Raw genomic sequence first — 23,557 nt, forward strand, 5'->3', positions numbered from 1 at the left:
TGTCTATAGTGTAAAACTGAACTGACTGGAAGATCCTGAATGCCAGATTGGACATTGTCACTACTAAGAATTTATTTTGAAAACCAAAGCTTCAGAACTGTTTCCATCAGGTTCTTGTGAACATGTCAGTGATGAGGGGAAGTGGCAGAAGTGGCTGGCACCTGTACTCAGGTTCATTAATTAGATTAGTTCACCCTGAGTAGAATCAGTCTAGCTCAATTGGTTTCTAGTCTTTCCCCTCCAGGGATAGTGATGGACAGGGGGTCACTGACTTCTATAATTACAGAGTAATTACACATCCAGGACATTCCTCTTTGCTACTACCTTTCTGGTCATGCCAGAGCCCTGTGACTCCTAACTTTGTAGCCCTGTATTCAAAGACACAAGCTCACCTAACAAATAGTTCAGGTGGGCTCAGGGACACAACTATCACTGAGGTTGTGACAGTCATGATCACACAGCCCTTTCGTGTTCTAGGAGCCCCAAACCTCAGCTTACAGCTTAGCTTAGCTCAAAAGATTTTCCCAAGGACATTCACAATACAAGTTAGCATGGCCATAAACATCCAGAGAAAGCCACATAAAACACCTAATAACTCCCCATCCCTCACTGCAGCTACCCTGGTCAACAGTGACAAGGTCTTACCTGGCTTACTTCTACTAGATATCCACACAATCAACTCAACTTTATAGCCCCTTTTAAAAGACTCATTAGGCAGCAGCTAAGTGGTTCAGTGGATATAGAACCAGAAGGTCCTGGGTTCAAATTTGACCCCAGATACTTCCTTGTTCTATGACCCTGGGTAAGTCTTTTAACTCCAACTGCCTAGCCTTTACCCCTTTTCTACCTTGAAACCAATACTCAGTATCAATTCTAAAAAAGAAGGGAAGGGTTAAAAATGTATGTTTTACCATCCAAGTTTACAGAGCCCCTGAAATCTATCTGTTCATTCCTTGGGAGTCTGTGAACCCCAAATTAAAATCTCCTAAACAAGAAGCAGACAAACTATTTATTAGGTTTTTGCAGTAATCTAGAAGAGAGCTGTTGATATTCTGTACTAGTGTAGAAATTGCATGAGTACAAAGAGGAAAATGAATGTGAGAGCTTCAAGTTTAGAATTATAAGCTTTGGAAAAAGATAGAATATAGGGCATGAGGAAGAGGGAAGAGAACTTAAGAATGATCTCCAAATAGCAAAGCAGGGTGTCTGGACGGGTAGCGGTGTCCTCAGTAGAAATGGGGATACCGGAAAGAAGAGTAGGCTTAGGGGAACTGTTTTGAAATGTGTTAAATTTGACATCTTCAGATAGAGACAGCCAGGTGGAGAAGGTAGCTGGCATCCTGAAAACCAGCAAAGAGATCAAGTAGAATAAGGACCAAGATAAGGCCACTGTATTTCACAATTAAGAGTTTAACCTTGAAAAAAGGCAGTTTCAGTCAAGTGTTAGGATCAGATAACAGATTGTACAAGTAATAAAGTGCTATGGAAAATGGGAGCTATTATTTTTATTTTGACTCAATAGAAGTACTAATAATAATGATATCTCCCAATTTTATAGTGTCTTAAGGTTCATAGACTCATGGATTCTTATAGCTGGAAAGGATCTTAGAGAAGAGAAAGAAGATGAAGAAATGGAGGTAACAAGTGTACAAAATCTTGTCTCAGAATTTAAGCGTCAAAGAATAATAGGGGGGTGACAATATATGAAGGGATGAAAAGGGTGAGTGAGAGTTTTGTCTGTGGGGAGACCTAGAAGGTTCTGCTCTGTTTTTATTTGCTGATGGATTCATTTACTTTGATTCAGTTGAGTAATAACAACTCTCTTTCCTATAATAACTTATGGAGTACAAAACCTTTTTCCATATCTTTGGCAGATAGGTTGTTCAAAACTTATTATCCCACTTTTACAGATGAGGAAACTGAGGCTCAGAGAGGGTAAGTGAGATAGTATTGGAGTTGAAATCAAAATCAGGTTTTTGGCTCCAGTGTTGTTTTTTTCCTCTTTTTCTTCCTTCATTTGTTCATTCGTTCCCTCCTTTCTTTCTTTCTTTCTTCCTTCCTTCCCTCTTCCCTCCCTCCATCCCTCCTTCCTTTTCTTTGCTATATATAACTACCCTAACACATATTCATTAAATGTTTAATAATTTGAAAAATGTCAGATATGTGTGTGTGTGTGTGTGCATATGTGTGTGTGTGGGGGGGAGTGATTGTGAGTGGAGGGGAGGGGCAGGAGGGATAATTCCTGAAAACCTGAGAAAAAAAATTAGAGGATGAATTTTTCTGATTCTGGTTACTTTTCCCATTGATGCCTGAGATTCCATCTTTGATTGTTCAGGCTTTAGCTTGTAAGGGTTGCCAGGAATTTAATCAATTCCAAAATGATTTTTTTTTTGCAATTTATTTATAAAATATAGAGTGAAAGTAAGAAAATCAGAGAGAGAATAGGGTAAGATATCTAACCCAACACACTAAGTATTTTGCTCCAACCCCTGCCTCAACCCAGGCAAAGCTAATTAGTCCTTAGCCAGAGAGGCCTCGGCCTTGAGCCAAGACCTGGGGATTCAAGAAGCCTCTCTCAAGAGTGGAGGCCTCCTGAGGCTAGCCCCTTCAGAAAATCCAGGAAAGGAGTCAGCCTTTTTCACTCACCCACGTGTCAGTCCAAAGGGAAGGAATCTGAGGTCTCAAGCTAGAGCTCCTTCAAGATGAAATTCAAGGCGAAAGATGTCTTCATAGGAATTTCTTGGCATTTTTAAAGACAATTCTTTTTCATCACTTCCTGTGACTTCCTTACATTTTACGTGTACCAATTACAGCTAAAGCTTTGCTTAGGACTGCCCAGGGGGCAGTCAGTGGGTTCTGATTTGTCACCCACTATTGCACATGTTGGTCACAGACGTCGCCCACTCAAGTGTAAGTGGGGTATATACAGACTTCTGGTGATTAAATCTAAAACTGGGCAGGGGAGAATTAATCCCATCTTCACAAGCTTTAGCCTTCAGCTTTCCTGGGTTCCCATTTGTAATGCTTTTTCTGGCATGAGGAGAAGTCATTCAGGTTCCACCATCTCTGGATTAAGGAGTTTATTACCTATTTTCAATCAAGAGAGGAAAGACCTGACTCAGGAAAGGTGAGGACAGGGCAGACAGCTTGAGGTAGCAAGAACAATGGAATAGAGAAACCTGGAATATACTTATTGGCTTTGTGGCCTGGGTGGTCACTTAATTTCCCTGAGCCTTCATTTCATCTCCTGTAAAATGGGCACTGCTAGCCTCATATGGGTATTGTGAGGAGAACATTTTAGACAACCTTGGACAAAAAGAAATGTATTATACTATATGTAGAAACATGTGTTTAGTGGTGACCACACATTTTTAATACAGGCAATGTTAAGTTAGAGAGCAACCAGAGGAGGCCAATTATTATTATGAGGGACTTAGAGATCATGCCATACAATAATAGCTGTTGATCTCAGTTTCCTCATCTGTAAAAAGAGCTAGAGAAGGAAATAGCAAACCATTACAGTACCTTTGCTAAGAAAAGCTCCAAAAGGTCATGGAGAGTCTGAAATGAATGTACAACAATGTCAGGACTAGAATGACATAATAATAAATGGCAGTTTGAGAGAACCTTAGAGTTTATCTAATCCAACCCTTTCATTTTATAGATGGGGAAACTGAGGCAAAGATAGGAAAAAGGGCTTGCTAGAATTCCCACAGGAAGTTTTTGGTAGAGCCAAGATGCACAGCATATCAGAAATCATTTAGGCCAAGATTCCTCCCCATCATTATATTCACCTAAAAATACATATTGCTGTTACCATGAAGAGGGGTTGTTCCCTGGATTTAGCTACAATTTCAGTATGATTTGGTTCCTTACCATCCTCTTGCTGCATCACTTAAGTTCCACTCCTATCAGTCAATCCACAATTACCATGTGCCCATCCTATCCTAAGCACTGGGAATACAAGTACAAAGAATAAAATAATCACTATTCACAAGGAGTTTACATTCTAATGAGAGAGACAATAAGTAATAAAAATAAATGCAGCATAAAGGTAATAAATAACACTGAACGTAATTCAATACAAGGTACTTTGGGAGCGAAGGCACTAGAAATTCGGTTGGAAGTGGGGGAATCAGGAAAGGCTTAATGAAGAAGATATTGCCCAACCTTTATCCCAGAGGAGGAGATGAACTGAATGAGAATGAGGTAATGACTGGGTGCATTCTAGGCATGGGGGCAGCAAATGCAAAGACATATGGGAAGGAGATGTAGTACCATGAATGAATGAAGCAGTAAGGGGATGGCTACTTTGGCAAGATCCCAGAGTAGAAGAAAATAATATTCACTGAAGTTGAAAAGGAAGGTTGGAGCCAGATGATATTTGGGAAGGGTTTTAAAAGCTAAACCTCCCCCACCATGGGCATCCAGTGAACCTTTTCCCTCCTTTGTTTCCCATGCCAGCATCATTGGTTTCTTTACGATTCTTAACACACATGGTGCTGCCCTATGCCATCTCATCCCTTTCTCAATCATATGTAAGCCCAAACCCTCAAAATTCATGTTCTGATGATTCCTACTTCCATATGTCTACTGGGAAATTCATCATTTAGTTATATCTGTGATGAGATTGTCAAGAATAGAACCTAAGCACTTAAACCCAGTACTTTTTACCTTTGCTGTTGGGAGTTGAGCCCTGAGTTACAATATTCGTCCCCATATTATATGTTGACATGTTCTCTCATTTTGGTGTTTGTTAAATTTAAAATAAAAAGAAATTAAAGGCAAAAAAAGAATGTAATCTCCCCCAAGGCAGGGTTTGTTTTGCTTGTTTTTATTTAGATCCATGGTGGTTAGGACAGTGCCTGACACAGTAATTGCTTAATAAATATTTTATTTGACTTCCCTCCCTCCCAAATCCAAAACCTTACATGAAAAAATCACTTGATTTCTCTGGTCTCAGTTTCTTTATCTTCCAAAAGGGGAGAATAGCTCCTGCCTTGCCTATGGCTCTGAGTCCTGCCTTTGTTACACTTATTTGTGTGCTCATAGGCAAATCATTTCCTCTCTCTAATAAATGTGGCTGGCTAGATGGTCTTTTAGGTCTCGTTGAGCTTTAATATTTTATGTTCCATACACCAAGTCTGGCATCTAGGGACACAGGCTGATATCCTGGGTCTTATACTATCTGTACAACTTTGGAAAGTCACAGAATCTCTGAATGTGTTTTGCTTTCCCATCAATAAAATGATGGCAATAACCCATTCATGACTTACCTCAAAAGGTGATTGTGAGGGAAGTATTTTTTCTTAACCTGAAAGGGGAAGAAAAATATCAGCTATAATGATGTGGTCAAATTGGTCATCATGAAGCTACCTTGAGACTTCTTCCAACTCTGAGATTCTGCATTCTTTGGTCCATCATGCCTTCCAGCTTTCAATAGTACCATCCAACACTGATATCATGTATCCTGGGTTCTAGTCTGTGTTGTAATATATATGTAGCTTTAACAATTTATATTCTTGTTTAAAAATTCCATTCCAGTTCTGACATTCTATTCTAAAATCCTTTCCAGCCCGAACCTTTTAGGTCATGCTCTAAAATCCTTTCAAAATGTCTTATCCTATAATCTATGTGCTAATGTCTAACATTTTATATTCTGTCTTTCAGATTGTCTTCCAGATATGACTTCCTTTCCATTTTCTAAAGTCTCTTCCAGGTCTGACATTCATTATTCTAAGATTCCTTCCAGTTCAAACATTTTATTTTTTTATATTCTAATATTTATCATATCTGTACCACTTACAATGCTTTAAATTCCATTTAGTTCTGGTATTCCATGTTTTAAAGTCTTCTTGGGCTCCACCATTCTACATTCTTTGTTATAAAGTCCCTCCAGCTCAGATATCCTATGTTCTAAGTCCCTTCCACCTCTGACATTCTATGTACTACAATCTATATTTGAAGTCTCTTCTGATGCTGACATTCTGTGGTCTATAGTCTATATTTTAAGATTCTTCCAACACTAATGTTCTGTGCTCTATCCTAAAGTCATTCTATGCCATGGTCCGTGAACCTTTCACATTTTCTTCTAGTCTACAGATCAGTGAATGTTTATGGAGATTCCAAATTGTCAAAGCCCTTCGCTTAGAGCAAGATCCTAATATATAATGAGAGCAGAGCAGAGACTCACTTTGATCTTCGTCTCCTTCCTCAGCAGCAGCAGCAGCAGCAACAGCAGCAGCAGAGTCCCAGAACCCCATTTGCAGACCTGGCTGATGAGAAGATCTTTAATGGGGGTGACAGTATGTGGCAGAGCCAGGATCAAGCCCTGCTCCCAGAAATCACCGATGAAGACCTGGATACTCTCAGGAATCGGGAAGATGCTGTTCAGCAGAATGAGGTGAGCCAAGATCATTGCCATTGGGAATAAAGGCAAGAGAGATGCTCCCAAGCAATTGTCCCAGGACCTGGGTTTCAGGACATTGAGGTTCGAGTCCTAGTTCTGACCCTGGCTGGTTGTATAACTCTGAGCAAGTCATCTCTGCATTATAGCTCAGTTTTTCTCATAGGTACAAATCGGCCCTTGGAACATCATCAAGTCATGCTGAAATGAGGTATCTTTTGAGGATTAAAGTTTCTTTTATGGATGCATATAATAGCACAGTAGCATGTGGCTCTCTCTGTCTCATATTTGAGGAGAAGGAGGAGATATCATTAGTCAAAGGGACCATTAGCCATCACTCACATAGACTGAGCAGTGGTACCTATTCCAAGACAGTTGAAGTTGGATGAAATTTTTTTTTAATTCAATCTAACCTCTGAGCCAAAACAAGAACATGAGTAGTGATATTTTATTCAAATATCAACAGGTTTTGTTCTAGGAAGGGAAGTAGATAACTCTCTGATTTGGGGCCAGAGAAGGAAGACCAGTAAGAGGGATATGACCATCTTTGTTTCTTCCATACCACCAGTCAAATCCTCGCATGTATAAGTGATTAATAAAATGTTTGATTGTACAGTAGATACCTTGAAAGGCTTCAAAAGGCTTGCTAGCCTCCTCCTCTGTCTCATTTTTATTGTTATATTTCTTTTACATGTCTTCCCCAGGGAACAGAAGGCTTGGCCCGCATATGATCAGGAAGACCAAAGTTCAAATCTGACCTGAGCCACTTATCTGTGTGATACTGGGCAAGTCAGTCAACATCTGTTTGCCTCTGTTTCCACATCTGTACATGGGGATAATAATAGCACCTATCTCCCAGGTTGTTGTGAAGATCAAATGAGATAATAATGGTTAAAGCACTTAGTAAGCATGATATAAATGGAAGGAGATAGAGATAGAGACAGACAGATAGGCAGAAAAAGACAGAGACAGACAGAGAGACAGACATAGACAGACAGAGAGAAAGGGAATGTGAGAGTGAGAGTGTATCTGTGTGGTGCATAGATAGCTATTGTCACATAGGAGTACATGGAGTGTTCTGGGAGGACTAGCACCTCTGGTGGGAGGGCTTGCCAGGCCCTTTTCAGGGTTGCTCATCCACCTTTGTTGTCTATTTTTCACACAACTTCCAACATCCACAGTAGCCACACAAACATCTCAGCAGATGGGCTAAACCAGGTAAGGGTCACAAGAGGCATCAAACTCATTCATGACTTAGGGAGGTTTCTACCCCAAGCATGTGAAGTTTTTCCCACCATGGAACAGGGGGATGAGATCAATTTTTCTCACAGCCATGAAGGCAGCTGAAGTAGGTGCAATGGTTCACCCAGAGCTTGGTCAGACACCTAAAACACCAAGGTCATCCACTGTGCCTCAGGCCATTGCCAATCATCCTGACTTTCATCTTGCCCCTGGACTTTGATCATTGGAAGAGAGAGTGAGGCCAGTGACTGTGTGCAATGTTGCCTCATCAGTCAATTCAGGCACAAGTCAAGACATTGCTCCTCTTTGAAAATGAAGGATGAATAACAACAACAATATAGTTACATATTTACCTATATACAGATTGAGAAAGAGAACAAGAGAGACTGAAAAATAGGCCCCCTTAACTGCATATAGTCATATACTATAGTTTGCATAGTGCTTTCTTCACAACTCCTCTGGGAGGTAATAAGTGCCTGTATTAATATCCCAGCTTTACAAAATGAGAGAACTGAAGCTCAAAGAGGTTATTTGCCCAAGGTCACTCAGAGCAGGTAAATGGCAGAGCAACAAATTTAAATTCAGAATTATGAGTTTATTGGCACTGGTACTGTTTTTCTCAGTGCTACTGGGAGAAAGGCAGATTTGGGGAGCAAACAGCCAGAAGTTGAGAAAACTGTGTCTGAGAATGATATGGGGTTTTTAACCATTAATAAAAATATAGGAATGGTAAACTTCTGTCAAGGGATGGAGTGCATCTAAGAACAGATATTGAAAATATGTTTTCTCTGTATCTTACAAATCTAATGAAAAGGACTTTAAACCAAAAAAAGTAGAGGGAAAGGAAAAAGCTTCCTGCATGTGTATGCCATAGAGACCATAGTAAATAGTTATATAATAAAAAGAAAAATATCAATAGAGATGTTCAGAAATTCAAAGGAGATAAAATTTATGAATGGGACCAGCCAGAAAAATAAGTGGTCAAAGATCTCTCTATGAATACGTATGAGGTATAGGTAGCAAGGAAAGTAAATAAAACACAAACATTAATTCAAGGAGGACAATTTGGCCTCATAGATAAGCACTGAAATTTGGTTTGGTAGACACATGGCTTGGCAATGACTTAAGGAATGGAGTGGCATAGTATACTAAGGAGTTATGCTCATGGGAAGAAGTCTAAGAAGCTTCAGATGAATAGGTCACACAATGATAGAAAGTATTAACAAACATCACTAGATGACAGGATCCAAAAAGATTATAACAAGCAAAACACTAATGAGGCTGAATTGCATAAGGTGAAATTCAATAAGAATAAATGTAAAGTCTTATATTTGGATTAAAAAATCAACCTCACAGATTTGGGGATGGTTCTGATTAGACAGAAGACTCAGATTCACTTTCTAAAAAAATAACATTGAAATTTTAGAGGACTGATATTTTGTTCAATTCAAAAAAACATTTATTAAATGCCTCCTGTGTACTAGGCACTGGGTCAGGAATATGGATAGTAGTCACAAAAACTAATGTGACCTTGGGCTGCATTAAGAGTGCTGTGGCTTCTGTGAATAAGGTGGTAGACCATCAGAAATCTGCCCTTCTTTGGGACACTGATAAGATCAAGAATGCCTGAGTAGGATGAAAAAGGCCCCAAGACCATTCCATATAAGGATCAGTTGGAAGAACTGAATCTATTTAACCCAGAGAAGATGAGAGTCATGGTCGATATAATGACTCTGCTTTAATATTTGGAGGGCTGTAATGTGAAAAAATATTGTTTTCTTGGACCCCAGAGGACAGATCCAAGAATGATGGTTGATACTTCTAAGTTTTTTAGATTTGATTTCAGGAAATATTTTCTGATAATTAGAATTGTCCAAAACTGGAATGTGGAGGGAATAAGCATTTATTAAGCATCCAAAATGTGCCAGGCACTGTGCTAAGGGTCATACATGTCTTTTCTCAATTGATCCTCACATCCATGGGTATTATGATATCCATTTTGCAGTTGAGGAGACTGAGGTAAACAGAAGTGAGATGATTTTCTGAATGCTAGGAAGTATCTGAAACTATATTTAAACTTGGGTCTTCCTGATGTCGGACCTGGTGCTCTGCTCTATCCAGGTGGTGTTCGGTTGCTTCCCTTTGGAATACTTTAGAAGAGGATCCTTTTTGAGTATGATTTGGCTTCTGTGATTCCTTCCAACTCTTAGATTTTGTTGTTGTGAGAACATTTGGGTGAAGATCTGTAGAGGAAGAAACAGATGTGATATTGTCTCGATTATAAAAATGACCACGTGGATGAAAAGAGGAAGCAGAGAAAGTTTGGGAAACATCTCAAGTCTGACACATAGGCAGAATATCCTAGGCACAGGGATTGTCACTTATTTGGACATCTGCTAGAGTTCTTTCTGCCAAAAGCAGAGTAGCTGTTACTTTCTTGGTTTGACTTTATGATCGTTTCATCCTTCAAGAGCTAGAGAAGCCTACAGGACAAATGGTTCCTCTGGGCCTGATTTTTCATTTCAGCCTCAAAATAGTCCAATGAATCTAATGTCTCATTCATGTGGTTGTAGTTATTCCTAAGGGACAGAGCACACCCCATCCTTGCCTGACCATTCCAAAATTCAGGAGTCAGAATCCAGATGAAAGCATACAATTTTTCACTTGTTTGTTTGAATTTTTGTTTTGGGGTTTAGGTTTTATTTGATTATTCACTTACAGAAACGAACTATTTGGAAATGTGTTTTTCATGTATTATCCAGATAGAATTGCTTGCCAGCCCTGCGAGAGAGGAGGGAAGGGAGGAAGGGAGGCAAGTTGGATCACATCCGAACACTTATGTGAAAATTTATTACATGTAGTTGGTAAAAAAAAAATAATTAATTTTAAAAAATTCATACCACAGGAAGGAAACAAACATTTATCAAGTATTGTACTAAGCACTCTCTCATTTGAACCTCAGACCAACCCTGAGAATTAAGTAGGTTAACCACATTTTACAGTTGAGAAAACTGAGGCAAACAAAGGTTAAGTGACTTGCCCTAGCTAGTAAATGTATTGGGCTAGATTTGAACTCTGGCCTTTCTCACTCCAGGTCCAGTGCTTTATACATTGTACCACCCAGCTGCTCAGTGTGAGAATGATTCCAGTGTGTTGGAAACCTTTCTCACTAACATAATGAAGGTATTGGAACACACACGTTTCCTACCAGTTATCTCTGTCTTTATATTTTTAATATATTCTCTTGGTTACTTTTTGTTTGTCTTATTCTTAATAAGATTTCTGATTTTTTCCCTCAATATCTAAAGTAATTTGCCTTCATGTATTTCATAAATCTATCTCTCAATGCCCATTCTCTTCTGTGCAAGTTTTCTCTAGGTATATTTGGTTTATTCCAATTATTTTTCTCATATTCCTTTTCTTAAATTTTATTTCCACCTTCTCTATAAGCATATCTGAATCTATGATGCAGTCCATGTCATGATTCCATTGGCCTTTATGATAAAAAGTTTGTTTTAAAAAGTTAGAGATGTTTTCTATTTTGCTTCAGTTTGTCGTCTTCCTTGTCTTCAGCCATAAATGACCTCATGGTGACTTTCTTAGTTAGATCTTTTGCCATGCTTTCTTTAGAATGATTTTATCTTCTATTGCTTCCTTCTGTTAATTTAAAAGCAACACCACTCAAAATCTTCCACTTGTCCTCAATTAGATTTTACAAATGAGTTTATGTTCTAAAACTGGTCCTTTCCTGGCTGCTAAATCTCTTCACTTGGCAAGTAAGTCAAAATGTTTCCTAACTAAGATAATTCCCTGGTACTTTATGTATTGGTTGATTTATATCAGTTAGATTTCTGTATGAAATTATTGTAGTCCATGTCCAAGTCATTTCTTCCATTCACATCTATTTTTTGTCATTAACACCATGTTTAAATAGGTCATTATGAAGTTGCTTTAATTGAATGCCATGTCTTTTTTCTCATAAAAAAAAAAATTAAACCCTTATCTTTCGTCTTAGAGTCAATACTGTGTATAGGTTCTAAGGCAGGAGAGTGGTAAGGGCTAGGCAATGGGGGTAAAATGACTTGCCCAGGGTCATCCAGCTAGGAAGTATCTGAGGTCAGATTTGAACCAAAGACTTTCCATCCTGACTCCCAATACACTGAACCAACTGACCCTTCTCATTTTTATTTTTTCTCCTAAATGTGTTCTCTTTTTTTTCCTTTGCTCCAACAAGTCAGTAGTTTGATTGTTCATAGATATCTAGTTCAGGAATGACTCCTACATCAGTAATGAGGTGTTTCCTACCTGCTAAAATATAATCAATTTCATTTTTCATTATATTATTCAGTGTACCCAATTCTTTTCAGTTCTTCTCTCAAGAAAACATTAATGAAGTAACAGCAGCCTACAAATCTTAAGCCTCTCAAATTTCTTTTCATGATACATGATTCCTAATGTATTTCCTCAACACCCTTCCCTATTCTTGCCTTTGCAATGAAATCACCAAGTGTCCAAATATAAGTTGCTTTACTTTGAAGGATCTGATTTGAGTTCTTTATAGATACTGTCTTTCTTTTCATCTTCTGCAACATATGTTGTTGCATAAACTACAGTTACTTTTGTAGTACCCTCATTTGGTAAATACCAATCGTGAGACATTTCAATACAAGAAGACAAAATGTAACATGAAGTGATGTTTCTTGTTACTTCTGGGTGCACAATAAAACCAAGTCCACCACTCATTTAATTACCGATGAGCCATTCATTATTCCATGTGGCATCAGCTTCCTTCTTTCTTTTTATTTCATTTATAGCAAATTTGATATGATTTGGTTCCTCCAACAGTGTATTTGTTCTTTGATCATTAGATAAAGATGTCATAGAAGAATAACTAAGAGAGTTTATGGGGAATCTAAAGAGTGTAAGATTCTCACAAGCCTCTGCACCCCTTTTTTGTCATTGCCACCATCACGACTTATTTAAAAAATGTTTCTTTGTTTCATGGGTTGTCATAGATGAAGAATTCATCAGCAAATGGCCAGCCTACTACTGATAAACCTTTCCAATATGGCAGAATCTGTCAAAGCCTATGCTTTGCTGGCATATCTTTCAAGAATTTAGGGATGGGGGGGCAGCTCGGTGGCTCAGTGGATAGAGAGCCAGGCCTAGAGAGGGGAGGTCCTAGGTTCAAATCTGGCCTCAGATGCTTCCTAGCTGGGTGGCCCTGGGCAAGTCACTTAACCCCCATTGCCTAACCCTTACTATTCTTGTGCCTTGGAACCAATACTTAGTTTTGATTCTAAGACAAAAAGTAAGGGTTTAAAAAAAAAGAATTTAGGGATGGGAGCCAGAAAGGTGACTCAATGGTTAGAGAGGCAGACTTGGAGGCAGGAAATTCTATGTTCAAATCTAGCCTCAGGCACTTCTTAGCTATATGACTCTGGGTAAGTCACTTAACCCCATTTGCCTACCCCTTACCCTTCTGTCTTAGAGTTGTTACTACCTAGAAAGTAAGGGTTTAGAAAAAAGTTTAGGGACCCCCTTCATACTATGATGAGGCTTCAGAGTAAAGCTCTGGAGGATCCCCACATATAAGGAAATGAAGGTTCCTGATGTAGAAGTAATAAGAAATAAGGAGAGAACAGGAAGTGACCACTCTGGCTTGAGATTTGTGATAGAGGAGAGGACAACTGAACATGGCATTATAATCATCTTAGATCTGGGTAAGGCATATTTCAAAGGGTACAAAGAAAGGATGAATATGATCTTAGCCTACATTTCCATAGGAAAAGAGACACTCTCAAGAATGAAATTCAAAGCCCCAGAGACAGTTTCCAAGAGGAAGAAAAAGGAAAGTTGTCCAAAGAGCCCAAAGCGTATGCATAGAGAATGCTTGACTAACTTTTGTTTTTAAAATATTTGTACAAAATATAGAAGCAAAAATAGATAAAGGAGGATGAAGACAGAAGCGTACATTGTCCTGTAAGAATGCCAGTAAGAGCTTAAACTGGTGAGGAAAGTAAAGACAATAAAAAAGGGGCTTTTAAAATGACATATGGGAGAAGAGGAGGTGTAGTGGATAGAGCGCCAGGCCTGGAGTCAAGAAGACCTGAGATCAAATCCAGTCTCAGACACTTATTATCTGTGGGACCCAGGCAGGTCACTTAGTATCTATCTGCCTCAGTCTCCTCACCTGTCATATGCGGATAATAATAGCACCTCAGAGCTGATATGAGGATCAAATGAGATAATAATTGCAAAGCACTTAGTATAGTGCCTGGCTATCATAGTAGGCACTATATAAGCATTAGCTATTCTTTTGTTAAAAGTATGCTAGAAGTAGTATCTGGGGTAAATGGGATGATAGATAACTCAAGGAAAGAGATGATACAACAAGCAGAGTAGTAGATCAAGTTTATTTTGTGTCTGTTTAGAAATACCTTCAGATACTCAAAAATGCTGCAATTTCTTCCTTTTCCAAGCCATCTCCAATGATGCAGAGACTAACCCATCCATTGTCTGCCTAACCTTTGTGACTCATATTTGATGCTTCCCATAATTTTCCACCAATATGATGGAGACCTTTCTCACTCTTTCCAGAGGTACTAGTGGTACACTGGCTACCTGCCCCTACCACATGAGGAGCCCATCTTCTCTTCACTCACGTGTCCTAGGTGGCATCAAATTCTCCATTATTTACATATGTTCTTGCCTGCTTATGCCTCCACCATATATACACCTATGTACAATATTCATTTGGAAATAATGGGAAAATATGGTTCTAGGAAGTTGAATGCCAAGATAAGTAAGGTGATAGGAAGATGGCACCTGGGGACCTCTGCTGAGGAGAATTCACTGTATAGATGGCAAAGTTGTCAAGCCATGGGAGGAGATGGGGAGTCCATGATCGTTTCGTGGGAAGCTGCCCTATGGGTTAGGAATTGTGTCTGGGTCTATAGCTGGCAGCAAAGGATCAAAGCAATTAACTCTAAGGAAGAGCAACCTAGTCAGAGGTTAGAACCTTGATTTTAAAATATTAAATAAGATGCAATTCAATCTAACTCAAGAAACATTAAGTACCTCATACCCTCATGGAGTTTACAGTATGGTAAAGAAATAAGAAAGAGATGAATATATATATATATATATATATATATATATGTGTGTGTGTGTGTGTGTGTGTGTGTGTGTGTGTGTGTCTGTGTCTGTGTGTGTATGTGTATATACATATATATATATTTGAAACATTATTCTCTATCATCTGTCCACTATTCTCTCTCTCTCTCTCTCTCTCTCTCTCTCTCTCTCTCTCTCTCTCTCTCTCTCTCTCTCTCTCTCTCTTCTGAAGTTATGAAAACCAGAGTTCAAATGTAACCTTAGACATTTACTATCTGTGTGACCTTGGGCAAGTCACTTATTTTGTTTGTCTCATTCCTCAATTGCAAAGTGGGAACAATACAGAATTTACCTCAAAGTGTTGTTGTGAAGATCAAATGAGATAATGTTTGCAAAATGCTTAGCATAGTGCTTAGCACATAGTAACATGCTTATTCTTTTCCCTTCTTCTTTCTCTTCCCTTGACTCTCTTCTCTCTATTACTCCCCCCACTTCCTCTTTCTCTCTCTCCCTCTATCTCTCCCTTTCCCTCTCCCTTTTCCCTCCTCCCTCTCTGAGTCTGTTTGTCTGCCTATCTGTCTGTCTCTCCCTCCCTCTCCCTCTCTTCCTTTTCCCTTCTCCCCCCACTCCCTCTGTCTCTGTTTCCCATGACAACTAATATTACCTGCTAGCACTTCAGGAGAACTGCAAAGTGCTTTTTAGACCTAGGGGGCTGGAGAAGTTAATGCAACTTGGAGACAGATTGAGGGATTTTGACTTCTTTTCAACTCAATAAATGTTTGTGAAGTCTCGTCTCTATCACCTACAGTGTGTTCCTGCTTGCCCCAGGGTGGGACATCCTGAGTGGGAGCCCAGGGTGGGAGGTGGAGGATGCAGAACATGTACCTAGATGAGTAAATATTACACTTGGAAGGCACAGAGAACACTTAACAATCGGGGAATCCAGGAAAGTCCTCTTATATAAATTGGCATTTGTGCCAAGTCTTAAAAGAAATTAGGAGGAAAATCACCTCAGAGGTGAGAAAGAGGATGATTTCAGGTCTGGAGAGACACCTGGACAAAGGTATGGAGGTGGGAGCTTGAATATCCCACATATGAAATAAGAAGAGATCATTTAGACTAAAACGAAGAATACATGAGAGAAAGTAATGTGAAATCAGGCTAGAAAGATAGTCTGGAGACAGATCATGAAGGACTGAGGCATATGTGTGTTACGGTGCCCAGATTATAAGTTTATGCTGAATTTGATGGGAGTCACTGAAGATTTTTGAGGAGAGGAGTGACATAACCATTTGAGTTTATCAGCTATTGTTCCTTGGCATCCTTGCAAGAGAACCAATCTGGGACAGAAAAGGGCTCCCCTGACCCTGCCTCCAGAAGTAGTCTCTTCTGACTCACCTCCCATGGCATTTTGCCTGGATTTCTCCTTTGCTTTTATCTCACTAACCCTCCTCTCCAGGTTATTTATGTAGATATTCTCCTTTCTCTCCTACTCTCAATTAGGTTGAAAGCTCCTTGAGGATAGGATCTGTGTTATGTCTTTCTGCATACACTTAGGCACTTAATAAAATGATTATTTTTTTCTTCTCTTCTCAGGAAATAGAAATTCTATTTCTATGGCCACCTCTTTCCTAGGGAAAAGCTTTGGGGAAAACAGTCTGAGATTCCATGAGGCCAAGTGCTCTAGAAGAGACAGTGTTGAACTTGGAAGTAGGAAGATTTGGGATCAAAGGCACTTATGAGTCTTAGGATACTGGCTAATCACATAACTTACCAAGGCTTACTCCATATGTCAAATGATGGTCATTATACCTATTGTACCCATCCCACAAGGCTATCGTGATGTTCAAATGAAATCACATACGTTAAAATACTTTGCCAAATTTACAGTGTTGAAGAAATTTTGGTCATTCTTATTGGATTACATAAAGTCCAGCGAGAGTACTATTTTAGGGTGGGAAGGCTGAAATCATTTCACCTTCTTCATCCCAGAAAGATCAGTGGTTTCCCTACTGCCACACCGGTCTTTCTTAGGCACTCCAGGCTCAAAACCCTTCAAAGATGCCCTTTTGTCTCTAGAATTAAGTGAAAATATTTCTCTCCATATAAGACTGTCCACCAGCTGGCACCACCTTCAGCTACCTCCCCTGCCTTAGCCCTCTGCACATCTTCATTTCCATGGTCCTTTTTACTTGGACTGACTTCCCTCCCCTTCTTCTGCCCATCCTTTAAAACGCAGCTCAAATGCCACATTTTTCAGGAAGCCTCCCTTGATTTTTGGTCATTAACAGTTCTGACAATTCTCTCTAGCTGTTCCCCCATGTCTGAAATGTTCTTCTCCTGATCTCTCCAGCTTCCCTGGCTTTCTTCAGGTGTCAGCTTCCCAATTTATCTTGTATATATCTTGTTTGTGCCTAGTTATTTGCATGTCATCTTCCCCATTAGACTGTGAGCTCCTCCAGAGCAGGGATTGACTTTTTTTTTGTACCCTCAGTGCTTAACACAGTGCCATGGGATTATGCTTAATAGTAGCTATAAATAGCAGTAAAGTTAAAAATTAAAAGATGCTTGTTGACCAACTGACAGACAGCGTCCTAATTCTTCAGGGTAATGCTTTGCTTGTACCTCTGTGAGAACACTTAGCATGGAATATTGTATTTACCTTATCTCTCAGCTAGACTAATCTAGGACTGTTCCCAGAGATGGATATTAGAGTGAGAAGGGCAAGATAAAAATATAACTAGGACTAAGTCCTTACCTTCATTAGTTAAAAGCTTATGCTTACATATCACATTTTTTTCACATAATTTTTTTCCCTCTAGCTCCTACTTTCTGTCTTAGTAACAATGCTAGGCAGAAGAATAAAGGCTTGGCAATTAAGATTAAGTGACTCACCTAGAGTCACACAACTAGGAAATATCTGAGGACAGATTTGAATCCAGGTCCTTCTGACTCCAGGACTGGTACTCTATCCACTGAGCCAACTAGCTGCCCTGATCATTCCATAATTCAAAACAAAGCTATGAGGGTAGCACTGCAGCTATTGATATCTGCATTTTACAAATAAGGAAACTGAGTCTCAGGGTAGTTAAATCGTGTGCCCATAGTTTCTTTGACATTAAGCATCAGTGTTTCAGTTGTACCTGACCCTTTGTGACTCCATTTGCAGTTTTCTTGGCAGAGATAATGCATTGATTTGCCATTTCCTTCTCCAGCTCATTTTACTTATGAGGAAACTGAGGCAAACAGGGTTAAGTGACTTTCCCAGGGTCACAATCTGTAATTGTCTGAGACTAGATGAGTCTTCCTGACTCCAGGCTTCAAACCTAGGTCTCTCTTGACTCCAAATCTGACTTGTTTCCCTCATTCTGTGCTGTTTCATGTAACTTACTATCCAATGAAATAACAAATTATTACCAAAGAAGATAAGAGGTAACATGAAATAATGTAGCGGGCACAAGACTTGGTGTTAGCAAGCCCCTGGATTCAAATTCTGCCCCAGATGCTCACTTGCTATGTGACTGTGGGCAAGTCACTTAACATCTTTGTGCCTTAGTGTCCTTTTTAAAGAAATATGCATGTTAAGACTTAATGGTCAGGAGGTAGCAAGGGGGCTCAGTAGATAGAGAGCCAGGTCTAGGGATGGAAGGACGTGGATTCAGATATGGCCTCAGACACATCCTAGCTGTGCGACCCAGAGCAACTCACCCCCATTGCCTAACCCTGACTGGTCTTCTGTCTTGAAACTAATACAGTATGTGTTTAGGGGAGAAAAAAGACTTAATGGCTACTGAAGTCCCTTCCAGTTCTAAATCTATAATCCTGTGTCCCTTTGATGATGATAAAATACTGTTTAAGAGCATTTGAGAGTTATAAAACTGAGTGTTGTATGAGGACAAGAGTAGAAGATAATTATTGACTGGGGATTAGGGATGGCTTCCTGGGGGAGGTGACATTTGAATTAGACTTTAAAAGATAGATAGAAATTCAGGCAGCAAAGTCAGGATAGTAGGATCTTCCAGATGCAGGGAACTGGGTGAGGAAAGACTTGGAGTCACATCTGGGGGGGCAGGGGAGAGAGAAAGCTGGGGTATCTTCTCTCAGCTTCCCCCAGTATCTATGTGCCTTTTACTGGCTGGGAACTAAATGACAGCTTTACTCTGTAAGGAAAACTGGAACCTTTTGCCTCAGGCCTCTCTACTCCCTGTGGACCCCCATTGAACACATTCCTAATAGCTCTTTTATGTCCTCTGTATCTTAAGAGGCTTTGGCTGTAAAATTAAACGATCATCGATTGGTCTGTCGGGACGGTCAGCCAGTAGCCTGATGGCTGTTCTTGCTCTGAAGCAGGCCTCAACGTGGCCACACTGGCTGGAAACTGATGGGAGCATCCTGGTCCCCCCAGTGAGGGGGACAGAGAAGGGAGCAGCGCCCTCCACATTTCGCAGCCACTTAGAAATCAGGGATGACTGGCTATACTTAGAGCTGAGGAGCAGCTGTTATAAATCGGGCCGTGGGGATAATGGCATATCTGTATTCAGTTAGAGTGAGTGCTTGATTATCCAGGGGACGGTGAGCCAGATTTTTTTTTATTATTATCCAGTGGCCTACTCTGTACACTGGGCTTGAAGAGAGGTGACCCAAATAATCAGAGGGTTTGGAACTGAAAGAGATCTTTAGCCATTCTCTAATCCATTTTTACAGAGGAGGAATTAAGGCCCAGAGGGAGGAAATTACTTGTCCAAGACCTCAGAGGTAGTTAGTGGCAAGTCTTCTTACTCCAGATCCAGCTTTCTTAACCTATTACAGTATGCTGCCACCACCTGGGTTTTAGTCCTAACTCTGCCACTAACTGACCATGAGACTAGTAAATCACTTCATGAACTCTCTTGTGAAATGAGACATTTGGAATTATTAATTTCTAGGGTCCCTTCTGCTTTTAATATTCTACAAGTCTTTAATTTTCCTCTGGCAATTTCCTCTGATTTCCCTGCTCACACCCTCTTCCTCCCAAGAGAGAAAGGGAGATAAGGGCAGGTGTCCTAATTAGTCTTTGGAGCTGGCCATTCAATAAGTTTCAAATGCATTTGATTAAACTATAAAAAGGGAATAAAGTTTATGATTTATAGGTCAATATATTTAACTTCAATTCTGAGCAAAAATCTAGAGCATTTTATTTTTAATTCATTTATTGATTGATTTGGAATATGATTCATGTTCCCTCCCTCACTTCTTCCCTCCCCCACTCCTGGAACTTACAAACACTTCTATGGGGTTAACACGTGTATTATTGTAGAGTGTTTTATTAAAGGGATGGTTAGAGATCATCTAGAAAAGTAAGCAGTGATCACAGAGAGCCGACATGGCTCCATCAAAACCAGGTAATGCAAAACTAACTCCCCTCCCCTTTTTTTTTAAGGATTACTAAACTGATAAATCAAGAAAATGCTATAGATAGTTTGTCCAAATTTTTAAAAAGTATTTAATAAAGCTTCTCATGCTATTCTTTTGGAAAGAATGGAAAGGTACAGATGCTCTCAATTACCCATCTTCACCATGCCATTAAGTGGATTTGAAACTTGTTGAATGGATATAGATCCAAAGAGTAATAGCATCATTAATGTTTCATTAGTAACTTGGAAGTTATTGGTTATCCCATTGAATATTTTTATCAGTTATTTGAGAAGAAAAGATATTGATATGAACATGTTTATCAAATTTAAAGATGATATAAGGCTTGGAGGGATAGATAATATTTTGGGATAGCAAAATTAGGATTTGATAGCCTTCTTATAGTCCAGAATCATTGATTCAAATTTAACAAACTGAAATTAATAGAAATAAATGCAAAAGGGGCAAGTGGATAGCTCAGTGGATTAAGAGCCATGCCTAGAGATAGGAGGTCCTAGGTTCAAATCTGGCCTCAGACATTTTCTAGATGGGTCACCCTGGACAAGTCACTTAATTCCCATTGCCTAGCCATTACCACTCTTCTTTTTGCCTTGGAAACAATACACAGTATTAGTTCTAAGACAGAAGGTAAGGTTTTTAATTAAAAAAAATGTAAAGTCTTACATTTGGGTTAAAAACCCAATTTAAAGGTATAAATTTAATCAATGTAAGGTATAAATGGACACAATATGTTGGGTAATAGGCACTCTATAAATACTTATTCCTTTTCTTTCTCCTTTCCCAGTTCCCACTCCCAATTTTGGTTCTCACATCAAAAAATAGAAGGGGTAGAGAGGGGAGATGGCAGGATGGATGTCAAGAAGCTGAGGTCCATTCTGGTCTCAGGCCAACTAGTTACCATGGGCTTCTTGAGTTAGCTGTCCACTGACTCCATAGTCCTCTGCTTCCTAGGGACCCACTACCTCAGGTTGGTCCTAGGCTCCTCCCTCTCCCTCGTCTTCCTCAACCAATCAGTTTCTTGCCAAGTACTGTCATTTCCTCTTTCCCAAGATCTCTCCAATAGGACCCCTTCTTCCTAGCAATAGCTGCTGGAGAGATGAGGAAGTTCTTCTAGGAGCTGGTGGTACCTGAACTAAGGGAGCTAAGAATAGAGCTTCAGCTACCCCATCTGCAGTGAGGGTGTACTGGAGCCAGCTCCTAGCTCCTACTGAAATGACTATTTCATTTTCAGTGGGAGCATTTCCACCTCTGAAATTATGGCACTACATCCCCCAACCCCATGCCCAGAGAGTCTGTTGTTAACCATTTAACTCACAGCTCTGCCCATATAGAATGAACTCAAGGCCGTTTACCATCTTGATGGTCCTCCTCTGGACATTCTCCAGCTTAAATAATAGAGGAAACACACATTAATTAATAGCTTACTGTGTGCCAGGCATTGTGCTAAGCACTTTATAAATGATATTGCGTTTGATCTTCACAACAACCTTGCGAAGTAGGTGCTATTATTAGCCCTATTTTATAGTTGAGGAAACTAAGGTTGACAAAATGACTTGCCTGAGATTATACAACCATTAAAAAAAGTTTAAAAAAAACTGGATTTGAATTCATATCTTCTTAACTCCAGATCTGCACTACCAGATGCCTCTATTAATTATCTAATTAAATGAGTAATACTTCTGGAAAAGGCACAAGGGCAGCCCAGTTAACTCCCTTTCGGTTCTATTTACCATCCTTGTGATAGCTGAACTCTTCCCTGACTTTAATGGGGTTGTCTTCCTCCTTAAAATATAACTTCCTTGAGGACAGGCACTGTATTTTATATGCATGTTATTGTATCTGTATTTCTGGCACTGAGCATAGTGCTCAGAACATCATAAATTCCTAATGCATGCTTTCTATTTTTTTGGCTTTAAATTTTTTTTTAATTTACTTACTTGTTTGTTACCTTAAAATTCCCAGGTATTTCTCTTCTTCTTTCCCCTCCCCACACTAGAGGAAGCATCATTTAACAAAAAAGATATATGTGTATATACAACTATGCCTTTCTTGTTTCAGTTCTTTCTCTGGCAGGGGACACACATGCCATTCTTCAGGCAACATTTCTGTTGCTGTATACAATATTCTCTTGGTTCATTCTTTATCATTTCATGGAGCGCTTTTCTTCTTTTTTACTGCTCCCCATCACATTTCAACTGAAAGGGCAGCTGCCTCTCACAGGCCAGGTCTGGCTAACTTCACTACTCATTGTCAGAGAAACTTTGACCTTCCCAGTTTCTGACTCTGACTGTGATTCCTGGCTTTGGGGAGCTCACCATCTCAGTGGGACTTAGTACAGATCCCTGATTGGCTTAAGGTGCTGGAGTTCATCATTGATCCAGCAGCCTCAGCCTTCCCAGGAGCTAGGATTAAGGCCTGCACCACCACTCCAGAACCAGGAAAAGTACTTTTCATTCTTTTTTTAGCTAGTGAGCTCCATGTGGGCCCAACTATCTGAAGAACTATCATGTAGAAGAGGGATTAGCCTTGTCTTATTTGGCCCCAGAAGGCAGAATTAGGAGAATTAGAAGGAGGCAAATGGAGGCTCAATGTAAGGAAAAACTTGCTAACATTCAGAGCTGCTCCAGAGAAGCAAACTCTTCTGTAGGGGTTGGTAAGCCCCTGTCCCTGGAGAAGTACTGCCAGCAGCACCTGGAATGTTGGACAGAGGATCCTGCAATGGACTGAGAGGGGAAGAAAGAGGAGGAGAGATGAGGTGACCTTTAAGGGCACTTTCAACTCTGAGACCAAAACTCTTTGCTCTCCTAGCCTGCCTAGAAGTGGCCAGGCTTGCAGACACACCTGAGTGATACTACCACTGATCTTCCTCTTCCCCTACATGGTAAACTAGACTGCAGTGTGGGTGGTCCTACCCTTCTTCATATGCCCATGTTTACTCTGCCATGATATCCTCTCCTAGAGGCTAGCACAGGACTAAGCACTCTGTGGGCATTCAAATGGTGATGGGTCATCAGTTGATTACTTGGATTCTTTCAAAATGTATTTGTGTAATTTTTGCAAGTATATATCTCTCTCTCCCATAACCCCATGGAATAATTTTTTAAAATGAAAAATAAACCCTTTACAACAGATATTCAGAATTCAGAAAAACAAATTTGCATATTCCCCCATTGGCCATGCCCCAAAATGCCTGTCTCTTTCTTCATTGTAAGTCCATCCCCTCTCTATCAAAAGGCTAGTGGAACATTTCATCCTCATATCATGGCTTATCATTGAGTTGGTCCAGAGTAGTTTTCTTCTATAAAGTTGTCATTGTCTAAACTGTTCTCCTAATTCTGTTCAATTCTCTTTGAACCCTTTTCTTTCTTTGTTACCTTTTAT

General features: G+C 39.7%; 1 protein-coding gene across 4 annotated transcripts in view; it reads left to right on the forward strand.

Moving 5' to 3' along the window:
• TSNARE1 (t-SNARE domain containing 1) overlaps positions 1-23,557 on the forward strand; it is a 298,847-nt gene that overhangs the window by 214,331 nt on the left and 60,959 nt on the right. For 3 of the 4 annotated variants that reach the window (XM_016431917.2, XM_056820747.1, XM_007488404.3), the window contains one exon: positions 6,218-6,403. In XM_016431917.2, the coding sequence (XP_016287403.1) occupies positions 6,218-6,403 (186 nt within the window). The remainder of the gene's footprint in view (positions 1-6,217; positions 6,404-23,557) is intronic. The other variant, XM_056820748.1, reaches the window with a different exon arrangement.

The sequence above is a fragment of the Monodelphis domestica genome, chromosome 3 (assembly GCF_027887165.1).
Source record: "Monodelphis domestica isolate mMonDom1 chromosome 3, mMonDom1.pri, whole genome shotgun sequence".
Taxonomy (NCBI): Eukaryota; Metazoa; Chordata; class Mammalia; order Didelphimorphia; family Didelphidae; genus Monodelphis; species Monodelphis domestica.